Source organism: Pyxicephalus adspersus, chromosome 4 (assembly GCF_032062135.1).
Source record: "Pyxicephalus adspersus chromosome 4, UCB_Pads_2.0, whole genome shotgun sequence".
Classification (NCBI taxonomy): domain Eukaryota; kingdom Metazoa; phylum Chordata; class Amphibia; order Anura; family Pyxicephalidae; genus Pyxicephalus; species Pyxicephalus adspersus.
The window spans coordinates 126,996,856-127,023,298 of NC_092861.1; the positions used below are offsets into that span (position 1 = coordinate 126,996,856).

The following is a 26,443-nucleotide window of genomic DNA, read 5'->3' on the forward strand; positions in this document are numbered from 1 at the left end:
TAGGTGTTGTGACATCTGGGAATCTAAAACTGAACGAGGCATTCATGTAGAAGTGATACTTTATTTAGGGTTCAAACCTAGTGGGTTGACTTGGCCCTTGGCCCTCATGGATACTTCAACAGTGGGATCTCCTTGTCATATTTCCTGACTCTGCTCCTTCATCTGGAGAGTGAAACACCCTAATGTTGGCTACAGCAGATGTCCTGAGAGAAATCTTACCATCAGAATCTATGAGACAAAGAACTGTCAGGTGTTTTAACTCTTAGTTGTCTATCAAAAACACAAATATTATTTCAAAGCAGACCAGGGGTGTCCAACTCCAGTACTTAAAGCCAGGATTTTTATATGTCTTATTATAAACTATACCTTACTAAGACTACATACACATATGTAATAGTTCTCGTCCAATAATCAGCTCAGGGCTGATATCGGACGAGAATCTTGCGCCTGTACAGTGCTTGTCGTCCATTGTCCAAACAACCGTCCTGGCGTATCCACGGACGATGGAAGACGAATTATGGTAATGGAAGTGAAGGGGAGAGAGCGCTCTTTATAGAGCAGAATGGCGCTGTATGTATGTATGTATGTATGGCGCTCATTCATGCATCATGCAGTCATTTGTCGTTAAAAAGGATTGTAAAAGATCCTTTCCAATGACAATTACTGCACGTGTGTATGTTGCCTAAATGTTCTGATGTTTGTTAAAGAAATACGAAAAAATACAAAAGCACATAAAAAATACATCATGCAAAGGAAAAACGCTACAAGCAAGCATAGTTACTGTTTCTATGCTTTAAGAAGCTGCAGGTCTATTACCTTCGTTGTTCTTGTCATTAATGTGCTCCCATGGTACAGGAGGTAATAGGTGGGTGGGCTTAGATTTAGGTCAGACCCTTGCTAACAAAGTAAAATCTGGATTTTTCTTTAAATGTATTTGTTTTGTATAATGGTCATGATTGTTTAGTAAATCCAATCTATAGTAGATTATGTTTTACTTATCTAAAGCCATTACAATAAATTGGTGCCTAGATAATGCACAATAAATCCATCACATGTTCTACAAAAGAAATAAAACACATATTTATCTGTTTATCCTTAAGTATTGTGGGGAAATTAGGTTTCAGATTATACACAGGCATTGACAACACCTTCCAGCCTGTAAAAACACACATAGCAGATGTTTCAAAGTTGTTAGAAACTATTTGAATGGAGTTCATTATAGCTGTCTATACGGGTAGCATTCAGATCACCACTGTAAAGCAGACAATCCTCCAGCTGACCACTAATGTAAGACATATGTGTCCCACTGATACCCAATGAATTGGTTTTAGCATGGGTTCCCCAGGACCTTGAAAAATTTATCTGTGGTAAAAAGGTTGGAATATGCTGTCATAAACAGTACCTACAGTAAGTGGGACTAACATAATGAATGTGTGCCTAATGTATAGTGGAAAGGGAAAGTCTAACTCATTGGGCCTGATTTATTAAAGCTCTGTAAGGTTGGAGAAGATACATTTTCATTAGTAAAGCTGGGTGATCCAGAAAACCTAGAATGGATCTGGTCCAGAATTGAAAAAATTTGCTAACAAATAGCAAATGACTTTTGAGAAACCCATTCCAGGTTTGCTGGATCACCCAGCTTCACTGATAAAAGTGTATACGCTCCAGCCTTGGAGAGCTTTAATAAATGAGGCCCCTTGTTGGGATCTTTGAAGATCATTGAGAATAAATAAGTTCACGCTAACAGCAGTTAGAGATGTTGGGGATGATTTGTTTCAAATCTCCTATATTGCTTGCCAAGAGTATGTAAACAGTGTAATGTGCATTGTTTGGCCTTTGGTTCACTTTAATGTAATTGTTTTCCATGTGATACTTCACTTTTCACATCATAACTTCTCTTTGCCCTGCCTTGTGTATACTGGTCCATTAGTATGTATTTAAAAGTAAAATTTACATTTCTAAATTTATTTTCATACTTCTTTACTCATTTTATTTTTCATGATCTAGACAACTCACATTAGGTTTACTTTGATTTATTGACTGTGACGTGTGTAGTGAAGAACTGCAGAATCCTCTGCATGCAAACATTGACGAGAAATGTTTATAGAATAAATATGTCTTCAACGGGCAAGAAGTGAATTTACTGACACCTGTGCTGGCTGACAAGTACCAGGGAGAGCTACAAAAGGAAGCTGGAAGGGGCATTTAAGGATACAGAAATTGTTCTTTGCAGTTTTATTCAATAAAAGCCACTTTAAATACGCCTGCATATGGTCTTACAAACATATTCTTAACAATGTAGCTATAAAAAATGTATTCATGTAAGGTCATGTGTTTCTCACCCAGCAAAAAGTGTTTTTTAAATCCTAGCATGCATACAGCAATTATATACAGCACCCTGGCAAGAAAGTTCAGCTTTGTGCAGCTTATTGTTGGGAGACCAATGGACAGTAATTGTCAATTGGTTTCTAGGGTGTAATAAACTTTGCAATTAACTTTTTGTTTTTTTAAAGGTTTTTGGTCTTGGTTCTTTAAAACAGGATTAAAGAAAATAATACATTGTAAGGCTGTTAATAATATAAGGGTCCTTGATTAATTTCTGAAAGGTTTACACACTTTTTGAAGCTTTTACCTGTACCAATCTTCTTTATTTTGTCTGCATTTCCCCAACTGCCTCAGCACGTCATAATGGAGGAAATAACTGAGGTTACAAGAAATGGAAGAAAATAATGGAGGAAAATAATGGAAGAATATATCATGTGTCAATGTACCAAAATTGCCTTATTTCAATCAGTGGGCCTGATTTATTAAAGCTCTCTAAGGCTGGAGAGGATACACTTTTCACAGCGAAGCTGGGTTATTCAACAAACCTAGAATGGATTTCTTAAAAGTAACTTCCTGTTTGTTAGCAAATGTTTTTAATGCTAGACCAGATCCATTCCAGGTTTGCTGGATCACCCAGCTTCACTGATAAAAGTGTATCTTCTCTAGCCTTGAAGAGCTATTTTAATCAGGCCCAGTATCTCTCTGTGCCTAGTAATTCCCTACAGCAGTCTGCAGTCCTTGCTTGATGCTTCACCCAAACCTCTGTCTGTTTGTCTGTTTTATGTAGTGTTTTTAGCTTGCCCACTCTTTTTTGCCTCCCTTTAAGCCCAATAAAATGATGGATTCATTATACACTAGAAATATACATGAGATCAAATGGGGTGGGAAACCTGTACACTTCCTGGAACATGGAATAGCACTTCTTTTAATTTGTCTACACCTTGGGCCTGATTTATGAAAATTCCCCAAGGCTTGAGAGATTACAATTTCATCAGTGAACCTACGTGATCCAGCAAACCTGGAATATATTTCAATCCTGGACAAGATCCATTCCAGGTTTGCTGGATCACCCTGGGTCACTGATGAAAGTGTATCATCTCCAGCCTTGGAGAGCTTTATTAAATCAGACCCTTTGACTTTACATAGATTTTATATATATGTTTGTTTTTTGTCAAATATGTTTGTTTGCTACTGCTGTTTTCATATAATGTTATTTCATAGGGTTGCAGATTGGTCTGCCAAGGCCATCTGTCAATGTCCACATCGAGGTATGGTCATACAGCAGTTAGAATGGGCTCTGCTAGAAGCAAGCTTTGGTCTTCTTGAGCTGCTGGTTGAAAAATCCCCTAAGAACGAAGCTTGGATTAGGAAAAGATGTCAAGCGCTGTCTGCTTTAATACGTCTGACCTCTATTCCACATTCTAAGAAGCTTTTAGACGTGCAGGAAAAGGTAAATGGGCGTATAAAAATATATGTATTATGATATATCTAGACATTGCCCTGTAGCTATGTATAAATATATTATAATTGATCCTAATTCTACACTTATTTTAAAAATTATTTGGAATAGTACAAATGTTTAACTTGCTTTTTAGCATTTTTTTTGTTTCCTTTAAGGTCTGCCAGCTTGGGGTAATTTGCTCTCCTTGCAGCAGCTCGGCCTTGTATTTACTAGGTGCTGCTCAGCTCGCCCAATATGATGACATGCCGTCTTCAGAGGAAGCACAGCAGGTTCTTCAGAATGCCAAACTTAGCTTTCAAGCCAGTATTAATCTAGAAAATATGTCAACCAAAGGAGAGCCGCCAGCAGAACTAACATGTAAGACTACCATGACTAATACAATAGGTGTACCTAACCTTCATATTGTTTTTACAAAACCAAATGTTAGTGAAAAAGATAATGGCAATGTGAGAGGGTCAGATATAAAAATCTAGAGCAGCCTTTCCTAGCTGGGGATTCCATTACAGGTTTTAGGGACTCCCTATACAAGAAGCCATTTCTGACTTTAATATTAGTAACTGCTGACACCAATTAACTTTTTAGCTACCTGTAAGGGTTGCTCCCACTGACCACAAAGGTAATGGGCAGTTTTTCCAATAACCATCACACTATTACACTGTGAGCTGTAGATATACGGTAGTTATTATTGGCAAGGGTTCCCTGAAACAGGAAGGGTATTTCAAGGGATCCTTCATGTTAACAGGTTTAGAAAGGGTTCTTTAGAGAAAGGTTGGTCTGTTTTATTGCTCAGGTGTTCATAGGCCAGCATATTTTTGGGTCCTAACTGGCGTTTTATATATAAAAAATATCTAAAAATGATATACATACTGCCTTATCTCTTAGATTGTAAGCTCCTCTGGACAGGGTTCTCTCCACTTCTTGTGTCATTGTTTGTATCTGTCTGTCATTTGCAATCTCTATTTAGGTTAGGTACACACGTTCAATAATTATCGTTAGAAAACGAACGATTAACGACCGATCAACGATTATTCACAATTATTAGAACCACTTATACCATTATATATAATCCACCAATAATGTACACACACTAGATACGATCGCTTGAACAGTGCAGGAAATGACGTGTACTGGAGAAAGTGTACCGCAGAACAATCCACGATCACTGAACGACCGTAAACACAATGGATAGCAAACGATCATCGCCCAATCAGATCTGCCGCGACAGTCATTTGTTTCCAGCTACTTTCCTCGTTCATCGGCATTGTTGGCCTGTCGTCGTGCACTTTTTTTTTTGTTAACAATTATTAGCTGATCGGTCGTTAATCCTTTGTTTCCAACAACAATTATTGTATGTGTGTACGTAAATTCTTTATGACGTATGTGTAAAGGAAGAAGATGGGCATTAGGAAATGTATTCCCAATTTAGAATTTGTGGAGGATTTTTGCTTTTGTAGCTCTTTGGTAAATGTTAGAAAAATATTTATTAGAAATGATTTGTTTTGAAAGTAGGCATTTGCCTTGTGCTTCTTTATAGTGGATTACTAGGATTCCCCTTTATCTGCATTTGAAAATGTCCTCATTTTCTTTTAGGTTTTCCAGGGCAGTCTTTTTGGTGGTTACAGAGTTGCATTGTGTTGAGTCAGGTTTGTTTTAGAATATGATTTGAAATTGGTAGTGGTGATTAGGATGACTTCCTGTAATTCAATTTTCATGGTTCATATTTTTAATAGGCTGCTCTGTGATCATGTACACTTTTGACTCCGGAAAAAAAAAAGTTTAAATGTTTTTATTTGCATGTGTTGCAGCTCAAAAGTGGTGGCAGGAACGGAAGACTATTGAAGAAATAAAAAAACAAAAGCAGCTGAACCATGTTAATTCTGATAAACCTGCAACCTCCTCTACTGCACCCACAAGATGCACTACAAAGGGAAGGGGAGCAGCTCCAGTGTCCAGAGGAGCAAATACAACAGGTAGACTTGGTCCTTCTAAAAGAGGAGGTGCAAACACACAAGGAGGAGGCAACGCTAAAACAGGGACACCTAAAGGAAGCAGCATGAAAACAGACACAGCTGGAGGAGGCAATAATAAATCGGGGCCCACTAGCATTGCCAGGTATGTAATATTCAATAAAACTCATGTCTTCATTTATAATGACGAGATATACTCATATATGCAGTGGGTATTAGAAAGATATACTGTATTGTGAAACACAGCTTAAAGAGCCAATCCAAAACAGTGGTCACAAACCACTAAATTCATAATTTTAAATTCCGTGGACAATTAATCTAAATTTTTTCAAAAAAGATAAATACATTTGTAAAACAATGATCTTCCTAATGGTGCCGGATGAGGACTATGCAGGCTCTGATTCACTGATCAGCTCACGGTTAAGTGAAGTATTACTATTGTTACTATTATCATTAGTTGCATTATGTTTGGTATTACTAAGGAAATGCAAAATCTTTGTTTGCTTTTTCTCACTCTTTATGGCTTTATTTCATTCCAATCTAAGACCAAAAAAGAAATGATAGTTATCAAAGTCAAACTATTAGATGTCATTAAATATAACAGTTAAAGAAAACACACAGCTAAGGTCATACTTACCTAAAAGAGCATCTGAGAAAAAAACAAAATAAAACAATGGGATGAGAATCGGTATTCGCGGAGCGGGGTGACTGTTGTAATGGTGGAAACAATACTGAAGTGTACGGCTCAGCAACGGTTGCCTCAAACTACGTAACTACTACAGTGACGTCACACTGCGCCTCCCTTGTTTTTCTGTCTCTAGTACAGTTTGTGAATTTAGTGCAATATAAAGGCCACAATTGTCATTCAGAATATAAGAATTTTATAAAATATTATTTTTGTTTTATTATTAATAAAACATAAAAATTGCAAATTATGTCCAAAATTTTTCTGTGGACCACCAAAATGTTCCCACGAACCACTGGTTGGTGATCGCTGATCCAACGCACAAAGTAATGTAGATTGTTGTAACCTATTTTTTGTCACTATTAAAATGATTTGGTTTGGGCTGTTATTATTAAACAGGATTTATATAGCGCCAACATATTACGCAGCGCTGTACATTAAATATGGCTGTTTTATATTAGTCTATGTTTTAGTGAATACACCTGGTAGTGGGGACACATTGAGCCTGATTTATTAAAGCTCCCCAAGACAGGAGAGGATACTCTTTCATCAGTGAATATGGGTGACCCAAAAAAACCTGGAATAGATCTGTTCCAGGACTACAACTTTAAGAAATCCATTCCAGGTTTGCTGGATCACCTAGGTTAGCCAATGAAAGTGTATCCTCTCCAGCCTTGGAGAGCTTTAATAAATCAGACCCATTAACTAAACGCTGGTCTGTTTCTGAAATAGTTATCATCCTGATCCTCCTCCTTTACTACTTGGGTCACAGACCATGTACAAGTATGCAGGTAAATATTAATTTTCTATTCTTATCCACACAGCATACTTTTCCTGGGTTTGTGACTTGAAAAGTATTACAGCAAGAGGTATAAAATAACAGCATTTTTTATGGTTGTTTTATATAAATAAAGCATTTCATCAAATGTAAGTGCAGACTAATACATTTCTGTACAATAATCTTATGTCCCAGCAGAGGGCGCGGTGCACCTGTATTGTCTAAACCAGCCACAGCAACCTCCACTAAACCACAAGCACACAATGTCAATGCAGCTACAGCAATGAAAGCTGCAGATCCTTTATCTGAAAAAACTGTAAGCAAAGATAAACCCTGCCAAGTTCAAGGTAATCCTTTTTGATAACACAAATAAAAATCTTTAAAGAGAAAATATAGTGCATTTTGAGTGAGCACACACTTGTTATTTATGATATGACTTGACTTTTGCATTTTTATATGCAAGGTATGAACACATATGGTTACTGTAATAAAAGTTGACATTTGTGGATTCATATGTAGAGGTTGGGTAGTCTAGCCTTTGCAGTGTCTCCCAATAACATCTTAATAACTACTGAGATAAGATAGCAGTCACACAGGGATTTCACTGTCAGAGTCTGATAGCTCCAAAGAAGCAGTAAAACAAAACTAAAATGTAACACTGCATGACTGGAAGAAGGCCACCATATGTAATGAATAAATATGGCTGCTTCCTGTACATATGTAATTACAAACTATATACAGAAACAGAGTGTTTCCAATATTAACACAGAATCATACATTCATTTGCAACATTTTGATATATTTTAGATGTAGTTCTAAACAGTCATTGAAAAGAATATGTATGCCCTTAAACACTAACAATAGGCTCTTACTGGAAATACTAAACACAGTAGTCCACATAAAAGATAAACTTTGCAGGGGGGGGGGGCTGTTTTTTCAGGAAGGGACATAAAAAACAAATATACTTAGCTTATACTTGTCTCTTACTCCTGTGGGCTTCCTACTAGCTACAGGAAAGGTCTACTGAAGTCAATTCTCTTTATTACTTGGTCAGTCTCAGACCCTCTGACATAATCACACACAATACAGGATCAGCGGTCCTGCAAACTAAAAAATTGGAGAGAGGTAAAACGCAAAGGCTTCCAGTATCTTGTATCTTATACTGTATTGCTTAGCTTTTTTTTCACCCTGTTCCTTGCAGTGGAGTTGCACTTCACTTATCCCATTTGGTTAAACTTTCTAACATTCCATATGCTAATTGAGATTGCAGAGTACATATGAAATAGGGCCTGGCAGTGAACATTTTAAAGTTTGTCTACACCCAGACAGAAGACTACACCTACAAAAGTCATGCATTTTGCACTTTGGATACAAATCATTGTTCAGTCCAATTCAAGTCAATTAAATGACATGGTAAAGCCACAGCAATTCCACAGTTACTAGTTATTTTTAAATACTTTTGCCTTAGCTTATGTCAACCTTTTTAGTGATTGCTAACATTTGGGTTTCCTTAACTTTGTTTGGATGAAGTAGAGGAATACGATTAAAAAGCCTATTTTGTATTCAGGAAATTCAGAATAGGGCAGGCTTATGACTTTTGAGAGTAATCTCGAGAACATAAGGAAAATACCACAGGGCGGGGCTGGGGGTACTTAAAGCAGAACTCCAGTGAAAAAATATAACCCAGCAAAAATTAAAATAAAAAAACAAATTATAACTTAACATACAACTCTTTTTCTATTATCTGTATTGCAGAGGAGTCTATTAACCACAGTTCATTCCTGCATCGCCTTGGCTTGGCTCGTGCTTTGTCTCGTAGTAAGGAAACCTCAGCCAATGCATCAGATCTTTATCGGGATGTTATCAAAATGGCGCCAGAGGTATGGCAATGGTGTCCTGTTTTTTGTTTTTTCTACCCTGTACTAGACAATTTCATTAACTAAGCTGCCCTTATCCTTATTTGTGATAATGTTGATTTGAAAGAAAGAGGAATAAGATACAAAATAAATAAGCACATACTTTGTCCCAATACGTTTACATCCCTCTTTGCAATTTTACTTTTGTAGTGTTACAAAACATTACCACTAGAAATTAAAATACATTTTTTAGGATTGTGTGATCTATACAAATGTACCGTATATACTAAAAAAACAAAATACTGAACTGAAATAATTTTACAGCTTTTTAAAGCAGCAGGGGGAGCTAGGTTGTGCCAGGTATCCCAGCTTCCTACGTTGAACTGTGTGTGTCCCTTTTTGCAGTAAAGACCTGCCTGGGCACAAATTTTCTGCTTTACCATTTCCCATAGCAGCTTTAAACCATTATGGATAAGAAAAAACTGTATGACAACACTCCAGCTCTGCCTGGATGAGCAGTGATCATGCAAGGGGGACATTAGTTAGATAAGCAACCAAGTGGTTCTGAAGTAGCTGCAGAGATTCACAGACAAGATGAGAGATTCTGACCATGGAGAGATTCAGTTCCACAAAGTTTAACCTTATGGAAACGTATGAAAAAGCCATTGCTAAAAGAAAAACATACTAAACTCAATTTTCAGTTTCTTAAGTATGTGGGAGACAAGACAAACATAAAAAAATGTTTTTGAGTCTGAAGGGACTAAAAACAGATTGTTTAGTTTCAGAGATACACAGAGTCAGAGCTTTACTAAGTAGGTTAAAACCAAGAGCCTGAATGGTCTGTGAATTGCACGGTTCAATCAACTTGTGAATCAATGGCAATACTTAATTGCTGTTCACTAAGGCTATGTACACACGTGCAATAATTATCGTTGGAAACAAACAACTAAAGATCGATTGTCCGATAATTGTTAACAAAAAAGTGAACAACGACAGGCCAACAATGACGAACGATAGTATCGTTACAGCATGTACAGAATCGTGCACTATATGATCGTATCAAAATAATCGTGAATTTGTCGATAATCGATCATTTTCCATCAGTAATTATTGCACTTGTGTACGTAGCCTAACAATCCATTTCAAATAAAAAAAGCTTAATAAAGAAGAATGGGTAAGAAATTTTCAAAGCTGTTAAAGAGTCACCCAAAAGGCTGTAATTGCAGCTGCAATTCGGCCTATTACTGACTCATTACGTTTTGTGTCTTATTAAGAACAATCAGTTTGGATCTTCAAAGTGTTACATGTGCTATGTAACTCAAATGGACAAAATTCTAATTAAACTATTTTAATTTTAGATGGTAACACTAAAAAAATGGCTAAAGGGCAGTAAATGCTTATTGAAGGCACTGTATCTTATTGAATATTTGAATATTTCAGCACTCATTTGCCATGGATGTTTTAAGTGTTTTCTTTATTAGCCTACAAAGGAGACCTAATTTTTGTATAGCTGGATCTCTAATCAGTTGTTGCTGTCCTCCAGGTCCATGACGCTTATATAGAGCTAGCTGAACTTCTGGTAAAAGATGATCCTCTAGGCGCTGTGGAGGTTTACTGCCAATATCCCCAAAATCCAGTGAAAGGGCAGTCATTTGACGATGCTTTTATTCCTGGAGAAATTGTACGTTTGCTTATGAAGTGTGAGAAGTATGATGATCCACGTCTACCTATCAACATGATTTCTTACGGAAAAGTGATGGGAATAGGTAAGACAAAAGTCTCTAATATTAACAGGTTCAATGAGGCTTATTCAAGCAAACACCAAGACTACCCAAACACAATTATTCTTTTTTTTTAGTAAACATAGATTTCTTTGGGGTACGCTTGAGGTGTGCTAAATTAGGTAGATAGATATTGGAGTTTAGCCATAAACAAAGGAAAGGTGCCAATAAAAAAGTTAAACTGCAAGAAAGGGTTCAAAAATCTCCTGACTAATAAACCTACAGCAGGCATCTTGTGGTAGGTAGAACAGATTCAAATAGAGTAAAAATGTTTCTTAAGGGACTTGTATACATCTGTGCGGTGTGTTACCTAAGACCCGAAAGTTATTTCAAGGGTTCCTCTATGTAAAAAAAGATAAAGAAACACTGATCTACACAGTGAAGGCTTTTACAGACAAATTACATGCATGAAATATGTTAATCTAACATATTTTTGGGAAGGTATTTGTTAAAATGATTTATTTGTCGATGGTATCTCTTTAAGACAAAGTCATTAGAGCACACACATTCTGTTTTTGGTGAACTTTCAAATACATTTGATCTTTTTGTAAAGCAACACCACCCCATACTCCTTTAATTATACCATTTTGTTAAATTTGTTTAGTTTCTAATCAGCAAATCGCACAAACACGTTTCAAAACCTTCCAAAAACCAACAATACATAACGGGCAGATTTACCAATCTTCAATATAATTTATGGTAATTATAAAGTGCAACATTTTATTCTTAGTCAGGGAAACGTGTGATATACAATTCTGAAACCTCTAAATTGAAATATTAATATTTATATGAAATAATCCTCCCGCTATTGTCTTCTGAATGAATAGCTTAAATCCTTCACTCTTTTTTCCCTTTCTATATTCACCATGGAAACTAGGCTAATGTAAACAGCATCTGAAAAATAGCGAGTGTATCGAGGACAAAGGAGTACGGCATATGGTGGAAAGACGTCTGAAAGCTGTTTAATTATTCACAAATTTATATCATACTTGCACTACGCAGATGTTTATTGATCGGACTAATTCCATCTAAAATGCAAAAGGACCGTGTGTTAAAGCCTAATATAATTATTATTATTTGCACTGGAGGCTGTGTTATTTATTGATGTGTACTGCTAATGGTATACAATAGAAAATGCAATTTAAAAAAATCCTAGTACTTTAGTATGTACAGATCTCTACGAGGTCTATTTCTTTTACTTGCAAGCTCTACACAGTGCTGAAACAAACCCGAATTTTCCTCCCATTGACTTTAATGGTGTTCGAATTCGATGTTCGACCACCCGAATTTTTTTGCTATATTCGGCCGAATAGCTGCCGAATCGAATAGTGAGCTATTCGACCAACACTAGTCATTACACAGACTAAGGTAAATTTTGGGGGGAAGACAATTAACTTACTCGCTTGTTTTTGGAATGTAGAAAGAAATATTAGGCAGTCTTTGCTGCCCTTTCTTCCCCCAATACCTCTTCTTACAAATAAACCAGAAACATTTAAGCAATGCTCTGCTGGTCTTTAGACAAAAGTCACCAAATCATACATATGCATCCTTTCAATTAAAATAATAAATGCTCGATACTGATATTGGGGTGGAGTAACAGATCAGCTAAAATGCTTATTGTTCACATAGAAATCTTTTTCTGTTTTGTGATCATAAGCATAGTGATCTGGTCAGTTGATCTTTTTTGATGGTAATGAGTTCAGGTTGGTTGATCCTTCCCATCGACAGAGATCCCATTACCAGAGTCATGCAGTGTGTGTGGTTTTTTTTGGGTTTTTTTTTGGGAGGGGGGACATATTGGGGCTACTTGCTACATTTACATTTACATGTAGCAACTTAAAGCAGAAAAAAATTACACTCATCTTTATTTGCACAGAGCCCTTGATCTTTCCACAGTCAGATTCCATTCGATCGAGAGGAAGAAAAACTGGCGCCACCACCTTCTGAAGTCTTCTTCTGGGTTTATCCTATGTTTATCTATCTTGCACTGCACAGGCACGAGATTGAGTAACGTTTCCCCCTGATAATCTAAAAAAAAAAGTGCCAATCCCATTTCACATTGCAGGGAAAGCCCCTTCGGTGCATGCTTGAGTCTGCTTTAAGTACCAAAGAGCCCTTCTTTTCAAAAAAGAGTTGCTAGATTAATATTATTATTATTATTATTATTATTAATAAACAGGGTTTATATACCGCCAACATATTACGCAGTGCTGGACATTAAATAGGGGTTGAAAATGACAGACTAATACAGACAGTGATACAGGGGGAGGAGAGGACCCTGCCCCGAAGAGCTTACAACCTAGGAAATCACAAAGAATTACAAGCTGGAACCTTACATTTGTAATGCAATTAATATATAATGAATTTCTATTTTCAGGTTGCTTGGAAAAATATACCAACATTCTTGAAGAGAAATTTAAAACCAACATTCTCAAAAGAGTCTATGCTGGAATCCACAACAAATCAGAAGATGATGAGGACCTGCAGGATTTCTTCCGTTTTAAATGCTGGATATAAAATAACTTACTGCTCAAAAAAATTAAGGGAACACTCAGTCAACACATACAACACCAAGTCATTTAAACTTCTGGGATATCAATCAGTCTATTTAGGAAATGTAAGTGATTGTGAATCAGTTTCACCTGCTTTGGTGCAAATGAAAGCAGCAACAGGTGGTCAGGAGAGCAACAGCAAGCCAACCCACAAAGAGGGAATGGTTCTACTACAGAACATTTATCTCTCCTTATTCTTAGTGATTTTTCATCAATTTTGCATTTTGTTGGTGACCTTGTCACTACTGGTACTGTACAGTAGCATGAGGTCCACTCAGGTTGCACAGGTAGTCCATATGGTTTGCTGTGTCTCCTAGCACTCCTAGTCTTAAAACATTGAGAAGAAACCAGCAGATGGGCCTTTACAGCTGGGCAGGGATGTAAAAGAGCAACAACCCCACCGCAGCACCAGTATCTGTGTCTTTGTGAGAGAAGGAACAGGAGGAACACTACATAATGACCTGCAATGGACTACTTGTGTGCATATTTCTGACCAAACTGTCAGAAACAAACTCCATGAAGTTTGCATTTGGGACTGTAGTGGGAATTGTGCTCAGAGCCTGGCACTGTGCAGCTTGATTGGCCTTGCCTAGGAGCACCAGAATATGCAGGTTTACCACTGGCTTCCTCTTCTTGTCAGGAAGGAAAGAACACTATGCTGCTTGCAACATCATCCATCAAGGCTAGTTTGCGAGTGGATCAGGAATGGTCTAAGGTGGTAAATCCTTGGAGGGCCACACAGCCTTCCATACCCTATCTAATGGTATCCCAAGCTTCTGTTACGTAACACAATGAATTACTCAGACCCATTTTGGAGCAATGCGGCCTAGTTTCTTCCTGGTGTAGTACAATGCCCAGCTTCATGTGGTCAGAGTATGTAGGCAGCTCCTGGATGATGAAGACATTCATGCCATTGACTATACTCTCCAGACTTGGATCCAATAAAGACTCCACTAAGTATTGCCACAGTTTATTCTGGGAATAAATGATTTCTTAATTCAGGCCTAAAAGATAAATAAATAGACAATCCGCTGTTTCATAAAAAACATTCCAAGATGTTGTCAGGAATGCCTACAGGCCTGTCGGGGCTGTACACATTATTAAACCAGATTATGAGTTGGTGTGATAAAATTCACAAGTTTAAACATTCTGTGATTTCATTTATGTTTTTATTTTGAGTTTAGTATGATTTTAAGTCTAGCCCTCATGGGGTTATGATTTTGGTTCCTATTGACCATTATTACATACTTTGTTCTGAATGAGTTTTACAATGTATATCAATAATGATTACAACTTGATATTGCTATCTGGTATATGATTTTAGTGTCCCCTTAAGTTTTTAAGCAGTGTAGATATAACATATATTCCATCAGCTCTGTCAATTATTAAAATTATAAGCCATTTATATTATTACAGTCTGGTGTTTTTTGTTTTACCTCTGGGCAATAGCAAGCCTAAATTATTGTTTTCAATAATTTTTTAATAGTTTTCATTTTAGAAATATACAAAGTTACAAAGCTGAAATAAACCAATTCATATCATGAATTAGAAACATTCAGTACAGCTCATGCATTATAAAACATCCATAAATCATATCAATAAAGCATTTACATTCATACACTTGAAAACAACATCAAATATAAAACTAACAAAATGACAATGGTACATCTAGCATCAGGTAGGATAATAAAGGTCCAAAAACTCAGAAAACATTATCACTTTTACCCATTATTCAACATTACCAGCTAGTCAAAGACAACTGTGGTATAGAAGGTACAGAGTATTGTATCCAGGGTTCCCACACAGGCATGAATCTCTAGTGTGTGTCTGTAAGGGAACTCATTAATTTATAGTTAACAGCATATTATCCATTCTGAGTTTCACTTCATAAATTGCCAATAGTTGTTTCTTCCAGCTATTGGCTCTTACTTGCTTAGCAGCTAAAATACATACAAACATAGTTGGAATTGCTTTTTGGTAAGTTGTACTGAAAAAAAATGTACCGCGTTTAAACGTATAAATCCGGACAGAAATGAACTGCCAAGGAGGTTAAACAGATATGCTCCAACCCCAACAATTGTAATGAGCAATCTTTGTGTTGACTTAAGGATAGAATCCAGTGAGGTAGCTGCAGATGCTTAAAATATTCTCTACATGGGACATCATGGTTATCACGGATAGTGTTGCAACTTATAACTCCCTATCTATCCAACAACGAATAAACAGTGGAATAATTATGATCAGACCACCATTTAAATGCAGCTGGTGACACCCCACCCTGGAATGAATGTCGGGTTATTTTGAATTGGAAGCAGAGGGAGGAATGGGGACAATAATTTACTAGAATATCTGATTCCATCCCAGCACCAGAACATGTGTTGCGAATGCAAGTCATACCTGGTGGCCTAAGTTTAGCAGGGATCCAAGGAAATGCTTGTACATCTATAGGGTGACATATATATTGCTCAATCTGGACCCATAAGGGAGCCATTGATCGAGCATATAACGAGCTTATAGAAGCAATGTGACTCGCTTGGTAATATTTAAAGTGAGGTAGCCCCCAAAACTCCTAACTTCTTAGAAAATATTAATGTTTTCTGGGGTATCCGCGGCTTTTTATCATTCCATAATTTGTAATTCCCGCAATACTTTAAGAGGAACGCAGTCCTAAATTATTGGTTCATATTACCACTATATGTTACAGGGAGCTGGATGTTCCATAAATAGTGGTGTTCATGTCTTCCTTTTCCTTGCCTTAATATAATCAAAACCACCTTCCTCCTCCAGATATTTTCTAAGATACGACAGGCCGCAATCCATCTTTTGTTTGTATCGCCATCCCCTTGCTTGTCTCATCTACCGTACAGCTCTATAGACTTCTAAAGGACTCCTCTACTACCTTCTCTTTTCTTTATGGGACACAAAACTATTGAAATCTAAAGGGCTGTACTGTGCAGTCATTGGCATGTAAAGACATGGTGAATGGGCCCTGATCTCTGTTAGTACAAATCTGGGGAGGGAGGTTAGATAAGGTCAGGCCAAGGGGGTGAGAGAGGGATACGAGTGCATTGTTGAAAAGCTCTAGAAAAGTCTTGGAGCCGTGCGTGTGATGAGGTTATGAGTCAGAAAGTCAGCAGTAGGTCATTGGAGGAGCGGAGAGAGCAGCTGGGGGAGTATTTTTCTGTCAGGTCAGAAAGGTAAGTGGGACAAGAACTGTGGAGGGATTGGAGGGCAAAGCACAGGAGCCTGAATTTGATTCAAGGCATGATCACATTTATTAATAACTATCAATGTGTTTTAACATCTGTTGACATGTTTTGTATTTCCATTCATTTTATGTACAGATTCGTCTTTTATTGACTTGTTTTATTATTTCTTGTTAATTTTAACACATCAATTAAATAAATTCAAACCAGAAGTGTACACATTTACCCACTTTAATCTCTTAGTGTGTCAATGATATTTGATATGTATTTATTGCCAGTTAGAGTCAGTGCTGTTTTCCATGTGCAGTGCATTCTGGGATATTTGGCTTGTCATTCTATAAAATAATGCTTTAATCTTCTTCCATTGCGGCTCTGTAAAAACACGTTTAATATACTTTAGAACAATATGTCACATGGCTGATAGAACATTTTTTTGGCAATGGGAAAAAGACACCTGGAAATATCATGGCTTAGTTAGAAAACTTTGCTGAAAAAAAATGCAAAATATTCTACCAGGCCTGGTAATACTTGTCTCAACAGAGTTGGTAAACAGAATGGAAAACGTTTTTTTTTTAATTTTGGAAATGAATAACTTATTTTATTCATTATACGGAATAAAAAATGTATTTGTAAAGAGTTTGACCATTTATTGCTATATATATGTGCCCAAATCTCTGTTGTTATGCAATGTTTGGCACAAACAAGTAAGGGGCTATAGCAGTTTTTCCTAACCAGGGTTCGAAACAAATTACTAAATTAAGCCCATGATAAAATCATAAACGAGGCCAAAAAAGAAAAAGAAGTACATACAGTTGTAAAAGCAATTCATAATAAATAGCTGAATTATTATTATTATTATTATTATTAAACAGGATTTATATAGCGCCAACATAATAATTAGGTTACCATATATAATGCTATTCTTGGAAAATATGAAGGTGTTGTCAACAACAAAGCAGAACAAAATTTAGAAGAATATGCACCTATGTTTTTATAATAGGGGCTTTTTTGGGGAAATTGGGATCTCCCTTTTTTAACTCTAAGATTAAACTATGTAATTTGCTAAATGGATAAACACTAAATTTTCCAGTATATATTAATGTGTAATTAATTTGAATGTTAAATGACACCTACATGTGAATATAGAGTCTGGAGATTCAAGGAAATAACCAAACCCTGCCTCCTTGGATGATTTGAGTGCAGGAGGTAGGGGACAAGGCAGTTTAAATAATTGTTACACTGTCGATATTTTTGTATATAATGTATCTTGAATACAAGCAACAAAAAAGACGCCTCTTTCTCGTTCTTTTATGTTGTTACTATACTATAGAGGTTAACTGCAACATTAGCATTAGGTTCAACTCATACCATACACCCTACGTCTTATACACACCTAAAGAGATGTGTAAAAAATTTATATCAGGGGGTCTCCCCGAGCTCCAAAATATTTCTTGGAGTGTTCCATCATAAAAAAAATAACAGACTGGCTTATCTCAAGGTGCGTGTAGATTAAAGCAGAACGCCCGCCCGCCCAAACAAGAAAGTGAGAGGAAGATCAGCACAGTGATGAGCTTATTCCTGTTTATCCACTCTCTATTCCTTTGAGCATGCTTTATCAGCATATGAACAACTTGTTTGCTTGTGCTTTGTCTTCTTTTCACATTCCAGCCCTGCTGCACAGGAATTGCAGGAGGTAAATACTAGATCTAATGATCTAATTCAGGGACTTGCACTTCTTACATTTAAAAAAAAAATTATGATATCTCAATTATTCCAGAGCTGCATTATTTCCCTCTTTTATATCAGCCCGGAGTTTGGCTTATGATGTTTATGTTCTCAAAATTATCAATATTTAGGTAACAGTCAATCATTTAAGCATTAGGAATACCCTTCCCTGAAACACCTGAACTCAAACCCTTGGAGGGCCATATAGTGTACAAAGACTTATCACACTAGAAGACAAAAAGACAAATTGGGAGTATTTCTGGTCTGCAACTATTAGGATGTAATGTCTGATTTTTAAACAACTATTTATTACATCTTTTACTGACCATGATGCAGCCCCAGGACCAGCACTGCTTTATACTTGGCCCGACCTTCAGCAGTCCATGGAGGCCTATGTTATACTATAGCTGTCCTGCAAAAGCCATTGATTTATAAAAAGTGGCAACATGAGAAGAATGTGTGCTGTCCATAGCAACCTGTTTATAATGTTTATAATTTCTAAAGCTTTTAGTCTACGTACACACGTGCAATAGTTATCGTTAGAAACGAACGATTGACAACTGATCGTTGAATAATCGTCAACAAAAAAATTTAACAACGACAGGCCAACAATGCTGATGAATGAGAAATGTCGCTGGAAACAATCTACCGTCCTGGTGGATCCGTTTGGGCGACAATCGTTCGCTATTTATTGTGTGTACAGTCGTTCAGTCATCGTGGATGGTTCTGTAATTTCACTTTATCCGGTACACGTCACTTGCAGCATTGTTCTAATGATTGTATCTAGTGTGTGTACATTATTAGTGGGTTATATTTGAACAATTGTATTATTACAGCATGTACAGAATCGTGCTCTTTACGATCCTTCAAAATAATCATAAATATTTGTTGATCTGTGGTTAGTTGTTTTATAACGTCAATTATTGCACGTGTGTACCTAGCTTTAGATGTGATTGTCATTGTATTCCTGTGAAAATGAAAACAAGTCATTTGATTTAAAATTCCTCAGCCAATAGGAAGTAATGTACAGTACATGTGTAACCAATGCCATTTACTGCCTAATACAGAATACATAGAATGTGAAGACCAAAAATCACTAAAATGATAAAAAAATGAATTACAAACTTTTTGTTGATATTTTAAATGAATCCCAGATAAGCAAGACGTGGCATGCATGCATGTGGCCCGTTTGTCATTATTTTTAGCAAGTCTTGTGGTCCTGGTACCCCTGCCAGGAGGACACAGCAAGGTCCAGTGCCTTCCAGGATACTATGTTAAAGTTAAGCAATACAGCCTGGACAGGTTTCAACCCTGGCTGTAATTTAGAGATGAGGTCATGCCAGTGATCTTCACCTATATATGTTTAACATTTAGGCTATCAATAGTTTGTAAAGGAACACAGCCGATGGGAACAGTGCACCCTCTCATTTTCTAGGTCTAAATGCTGCTGTGTAAGGACATCATGATGCTGTTGTGAAGAACCTTTGCTCACCTTGCATAAAAGCAGTGATCTCTCTGCAGAGGTCTGAGTCAGCAACAATGTAAAAACTCCAAATGACAAATAAAATGATACATAAGTCAGTTCAAGGCTCAAGTTTAAAACGTACTTTGCTTTTGACTGGGAAATTATTTTGATTTATTATTACATTTGTTTTAACATAACTTAATTTGGATTACACAGTACTGCCATATGCTTCATACTCATTCCCTGCAGATCTGTTGTGAATCCCATGAGAATGTTGCATGCGTGAAATGTTGTCTATCTCCCAAAACCTTTTTAGGGTTGGAGAATGCTTACCAGAGAGGAATCCCCTCATTCTCCTTTAAGATTTACTGCACTTTACTCTACTATGTACCCAGAGCCACATTACCTGCAAGGTGACCTATGATCTCTATATAAGCTCCTACCCAGCAATGTGCTTTAGCATGATACCTCTAACTAAGGGGCTTGTTGCCCTAACATCAGATATATGGCTGGGTATGGTGTATTGCTAGATGTCTTTGTAAAGCTGCCTTGGTGAACACCAGATAAAAGCATAGTGAAAATTAGCTCTGCAAAAAGCAGACATTGCCTTCATAAAGGGGTAAAATTGCTGAGGATGGTGTTAAACACCAATCACTTTCTTGCATTGCAGTGATGAAATGTCTTGTTTGTGGAATTTTTATTCAAACAAATGTAGAAAATACATATTTAGTATACTAAAAATAAAGGCATCAGAGGAACCATAAACTAAGGAGTTGGAGTGAAAAGTTTTATGTACCGAACCTATAGGCTCTTTTTGCATGGTTAATAGGCTGAAAAATTGTAGTTGTGATTCGAATGACAAAAAGTTTAAGAATCCTTCCAAACAGCACTTAGGGGATCAGTAAGCATATATTATAGGTATCTTCACCCAACAATAAAATTGTTGCACTCTTCAAATGAAATATAAACAGGACACTTGTTAAAAAACACTCTGAAGTTCCTCTGTCAGTCTCCTCCACTAACTGCTACTGTCAATGAGAGATTAGATGATTGCATATTGAGGTGGAATTGCATAGACACAGAGGTATAAGACAGTGAAAATTTATCAGAACAATACATTTTAACAGTAACTTCTAGCAAAATTAAATTACAGTTTTGGGTGTAGGTCTTTTACACGTTACAGATCTAGTTCCATACAACTGTCTGCATCTCCATTCTTTAGTCTGTATACCCACCAGGGAAAAACCTAGGCAGTCACCATAAGGAACTGGTAATAAAGGCAGGAGTGACCAGGTAAGTAGTCGCAGCCAGCAGGGGTATTCATTAGAATTTCCTGAAGTGGTGAGAAAATGATCCAGTAAGATTGGTGGTCTGCAGAATACTGAATTCTAATTGTCTGAAATCAAAGCTTGTTGAGCTTAGTGACTATCAGCACTCTCACAGTCTGGTCGAACGCTGTGGAAACACACAGTCCTTTCTTATCCGGACTCCAATCTATACTAGAGATGGGCTGTGTGGATAGTGTAACATTCTGGAGGAGACTGACAGTTCCTGCCACACCCATATCAACGTCATCCGGGTCTTTCTTTGTCCGCTGAGCTGGGTATTCACTGTGAAGTGAAAAAAAAAAAAAGTTTGAACAAGCATTCTTGTAAATTGTTATTTTACAGGTATACATATATATGGCTGCTGGTTTTTTCTGTGCCTTTGGTTCTCTCACTATCTATATGTTCTCCATGTTTTACATCCTCACATAATGCTGAACATAACCTTGCCTAAAAAGTTCATAAGCAAATAAAAACACAAAGAATCTATATCTGAAATTATATCTTTTTTCTTTGTGTGCGAAGAATGTGCATTCTGGGGTCATGTGGATAAAAAAGATCTGAAAATGAGATTTAAGTGAATCAAATATTAATAGCCAAATACATGGTTTATGTAAAGTGCTTCAGTTACATTTTACTAAAATGTAGATTAGAAGTTGTTTTATACCACATCCTCTCTTTACCTGTCCAATCCCTGGCATGAGATTATGGCCTTTTGATGCACCAGTTGACTTCTCATACCATGCAACTCCTATGGACTAGAGCATTTTTACCTTTCTGATATAAGCCTGTTTATTTAGCAATACTTTAGTCAGTGATATTAGTGGGAAGGGTTAATATGTGTTCAAATAGAAATATGCTTCTTAGTTTAGTTTAATTGACATGTAAAGATTAAAACTCACACCTTAGACCTGCTGATGAATTAAACAAACTAGTAATATCACTTTGTATCTCTCTGAACAAATGATGTATTGACACAGCAACGCCCAGCTGTCAAAATGACAGCTGTGAATTTACCAAAAGTGCAGCAGGACAGAAGGGCAGGGTGTACTACAGATGCCCTGTGTACTGTGGTGACGTTTTTTTGGGCGTCCTCAGCATGTCCAGTATCTATGACAGGTTAACAATTAGAAGTAGCACATAAATAGACTGTAGCCTATCAAACGACTAGAATCTGGTGGTGTTATTTTTCTGTAGAGTTTGGATAGGTTACCAAAATATGACTTTAAACCTTGTGATCTGTACAAAAGCTATTGTGATCCATGTACAGCCACTACTAAGAACGAAAGATAAAAATTTCTTACTATTTCCAAAGATGGAGACTCCCAGCTCCTCCTGTCGTCATGAAGATGTCCCTATTTTGTGGCAGATGTCGTACTTGCCAAATGGTAGATTTGTGTGCCTGGAAACATCAAAACACAGTTAAATATATTGCTCCTAGAAAAAGGAAGTTTGTAGATAAATGTATGGAGCATGGAGATGATAAATGACCAAATCACTGAACAAAGTTTGTTTCCTTCAAATGCTCTTATGAAGATTCCATAGTAAAAGACCCAGAGTCCTGTACAGCAGTGGTCCCCAACCTCTCTGATAGCAGGGCCTGGTAACACAGAATAAAGTTTTGCCACGACCCTGTATATGTACAGCTTACACTACTCTGCTATTCTCAGCAGCTCCGGCTCCTGTCAGCTCACTAGCTGAGAATTACAGAGCAGTGTTAGGGAGTTGGTGTGCTGGCAGGTGACAGAGCTGCTGGGAATGGCAGAGAAGTGTAAGCCTTTCATAGCCATTCCCAGCAGCTCCTGAGTAAGCAGTGCGAGGAGAGCCGCCCACACTCCCGCTGTTTGCGCTCCTACTATCACAAGGAGGGCCACCGGTGCTAACGCTGCTGACGCTTCTGCCTTCTGTCATTTGTGGCCCCCAACCCTGGACAAACACCGGTCCAGGGCCTAGCGTTTGGGACCACTTTTGTACTGTATAGAGTAGTTTTAGACAAGCTATTACAACTCCTTTTCATAACACAAATTCAAAACTATACAATATATGGTTTACCACAGCCTCTGGGTCTATGAGTTGCCCCTGGTGTTCCTAATGTATCCCAATATTTGGGTTGCAACAAAAGAATATGAAGATCCATTAGGGGATCTTCCTACACTCCCCCACATAGGGCAAGCCAAGGGTTTTTTTCAGCTGAGTTACCACCTTAATGTATGTTTTCCCTATAGACCTATTATGAATCCTTTACAAAATCTGTAGTCCGGAAGCTTGAATGAAATGACTTTACCTTCTCTGTCACTGATGCAAACCCTTTAGTAGGGTGCTGGGTCCTCATATCATAAACATGAAATTTGCCTTCCAAGGAAGTGGCAACTAATTTATTCATAATGATGTCTTTTCTATCAAATTCCAGAGAGCAGACCTGAGAATAAAGAGACAGATTATTACAGTAGAAATACACATATTTAGATTAAATTACTAGAAGAGGAGGAATAAAAGAATTATAAAGAGTCTAATGCGACAGATTCACAGTACAATTAAAGGAACTCAATGGTGGAGGTGGGAGTTCTTGGTAGTAAAAGAAACACTGGCTGTTCCAGGATCAGGATATCATTGCATAATGTTGAGGGAGAATAACCCCTTAAAGGTATAAAAACACTAGTCATACCCCGTTTCTAATGTTAGCTTCCCATCGTAACGACATGTTCCGCAAGTCAAACAGCTTAATGTCTCCATTGTCGTATCCGGCACATACCATGCGTTCCTCCTGATTGTAAGCATTACCTTGAATAAAACACATTTCAGGAATACAGATGTTAAAATGAAAACCAGATAAGTAAGAAGTATGTACATCTCACAGGTATGTGTCAGACAACCTTTGGCCATAAAAGCTTGTTATATTTTTAGTATAGCTAATCAATAAATTTACTACCATCAGGTTAGGTCCTGCATTATGATCTATGGAAGTTTTACTCTACAGACAGGAGACGTCACTGTTTCCAATAAAAAAACAAACATCATAAAGAATGTATGTGATACTTTTCAAAGCTGTGACATGGAGAGAAGAGACCGTTGTCACTATAGACAGCAGCTGAGGGCAAATCTCCCAGTGATTACATCTTCAAAGGACTCTCAACCAACTTCTATGTGACAGTACGGCAGTGTAACTAATCACCATGCACCAGCGATATGACATGGAGGAAAGGTCACATGCTACCCCATAGCTGGAAGTACAAGTTGCTTTGCCTTCTAGGCCATCAGAGCAGCACAGGAGAAAAGGAAGCACATTTGTATAGGCATACACAAAGCACATGTTGAAATGAACTCTATTTCATTTGAATCCCACAAAATTAAAGCAGACTTCTAAGCAAAAATATTTGTGTACCAAAATGTATAACCCTATGTGACATGGGGCCTGTTTTATTAAAGTTCTCCAATGCTGGTGAAGACACCCTTTCACCAGTGAAGCTGGGTGATCCAGCGCACCTTATTTCTTCAAAGTAATTTGCTATTTGCTAGCAAATATTTTGAATCCTGGACCAGATCATTTGCAGGTTTGCTGGATCACCCAGCTTCACTGATGAAAGTGTATCCTCTCCAGCCTTGGAGAGCTTTAATGAATCAGGTCCATGCTTCAAAGAGAGGAGGACAAGGCTTCAAAGAAAGGAGGCACATCACTATGTCCACCTGGTGCAGTGGGTCACCCTGCAATGTCAGGGTACATACCGCTAATTTATGGTGATGCTAGATTTTCCCCAATGACATCACAAACAAATCTAACATCTCGTTTAGAAAAATCTAGAAAAGAAAATCTAGCGTCTGTGTGCAGTAAAGGTTTAAAACTGGATCCTTCTGTGTAGGAACTTATCTGCATTTCAGCCACATTATACTGTTTGTTGAACACCTTTATGTTATGTAATGTCTCCGGTTTTATCAAGACATCATTTGGTTTCTTGACGTTTTACTCACGTACCAAAGGCCACTGTCCAGCAATCTCTCTTGTTTTCTCCTTCAGCTGGCTCCATATTGGCAACAGGGGTGTCTTTCTGCCTTGTGTCCCATACTTTGACTGTACCTGGATTTACACCAAATAGAACACAAATGTAATTTTTTTTATAAATGATTCTCAATGTCTGTGCAAGATTTTTGCCCAAGGTGCATATGCAAAGTCATAACAAAGCCAATTATCCCACACTGATCACCTGTTATTGGTCCTACAATAAGCAGTTCTGCAAAGCTCTGAGTACTTTAAGGACAAAATTAAATTTAAGAATTGGTTATAATGGTGTGTAAGCAAGAAAAAGGATGATTTAACTGCTTTAAACAAAGTAATTGTATTGCACCCTGAGTTTAGCTTTAATAGTGTTGCACTGTTTATAAACTGATGTGTAATAGAAAGGTCAGCTGCAGATATCAGATAATGTCCCTACATAGAAGCACAATCACCCTCTGAATGATCATTTTGAAGAAAATATGTAATAGATGTGGATGGTCAGTTGCCAACAGCATTGGGCTTACCTGGTGGAAGAATTAAAGTAATAAGAAACATAATCCACTGATATTGATCTTTGTCAGAATAAACTGACTGCATTTGGCCGCCATTGACTATCCTGTGGGTAGCTAAAGACTGGGATAGGAACCAGTTGTATTCAAAACTATATTTAATATATTAATGAATGCATTTGGTGATTAGAAAATGCACCATGTAATAGGTACCTGTGGGCAATATGCCCAGCAAAAATCCTATTTTGAATGGCCAACTATTATTTTGTCTATTAGAAAGGCATCTTACCATCACGACTTCCAGTTACAATTTCAGGGGCTCCTTCTCCAATGCCTAAACCTCCAACTCCGTCAATACAATTAATGATTTCCTTGTGTCCTTTCACAGAAAACACTGGGGTGTCAGCAGCTTCCAGGTCCCTAAAACAAAAAAATACAGTAAAAAATATCAGCAATAATATTTCTAACCTGTTATGCAGAATGTTATGAAAATTGTAAAATAACTGTCCAGTATACATTGCAGCAGTTACATTATTGCAGCTTTTGTTCAAAGTTTGGTGTTTTACCAGCTACAGCCAGAAGGTGGAGCAGTACAGCACTAAAATCACACCCAGCTTTATGCAGAGATGTTGAATGAGAATGGCTGGCACTGGTGTTTATAAATATGTAAAAGCAAATTTTTTTTTCCCCCCATTTTGGATTAAGTAGTTCATGGTCTGTTGCTGGTGAAATTTGTGAGGCAAAGCAACAGGTTTATTAAAAGATCCCCCAGCCTCCAACATAGGAGCACTTTTATACTTATATAAACAAAAAAAA

At 37.3% G+C, this 26,443-nt stretch overlaps 1 protein-coding gene and 1 long non-coding RNA gene across 2 annotated transcripts in view; one reads left to right on the forward strand and one right to left on the reverse strand.

Annotated features, from left to right (window-relative positions):
* Nucleotides 1-3,646: 3,646 nt before the first annotated feature.
* LOC140330142 (uncharacterized) lies at nucleotides 3,647-5,893 on the forward strand. Its single transcript, XR_011920642.1, has 3 exons — nucleotides 3,647-3,775; nucleotides 3,943-4,144; nucleotides 5,593-5,893. It is a non-coding gene; the product is annotated as an uncharacterized lncRNA (long non-coding RNA).
* A 14,584-nt stretch (nucleotides 5,894-20,477) lies between these two features.
* The window catches only part of DNAAF10 (dynein axonemal assembly factor 10), a 13,955-nt gene continuing 7,989 nt past the window's right edge, over nucleotides 20,478-26,443 (reverse strand). Inside the window, exons 3-8 of the mRNA XM_072409580.1 lie at nucleotides 25,917-26,047; nucleotides 25,098-25,199; nucleotides 23,793-23,908; nucleotides 23,412-23,546; nucleotides 22,432-22,529; nucleotides 20,478-21,412 (exon numbers count right to left, since the gene is read on the reverse strand). Coding sequence (XP_072265681.1) covers nucleotides 21,205-21,412; nucleotides 22,432-22,529; nucleotides 23,412-23,546; nucleotides 23,793-23,908; nucleotides 25,098-25,199; nucleotides 25,917-26,047 — 790 coding nt within the window. The 3' untranslated portion in view covers nucleotides 20,478-21,204. The remainder of the gene's footprint in view (nucleotides 21,413-22,431; nucleotides 22,530-23,411; nucleotides 23,547-23,792; nucleotides 23,909-25,097; nucleotides 25,200-25,916; nucleotides 26,048-26,443) is intronic.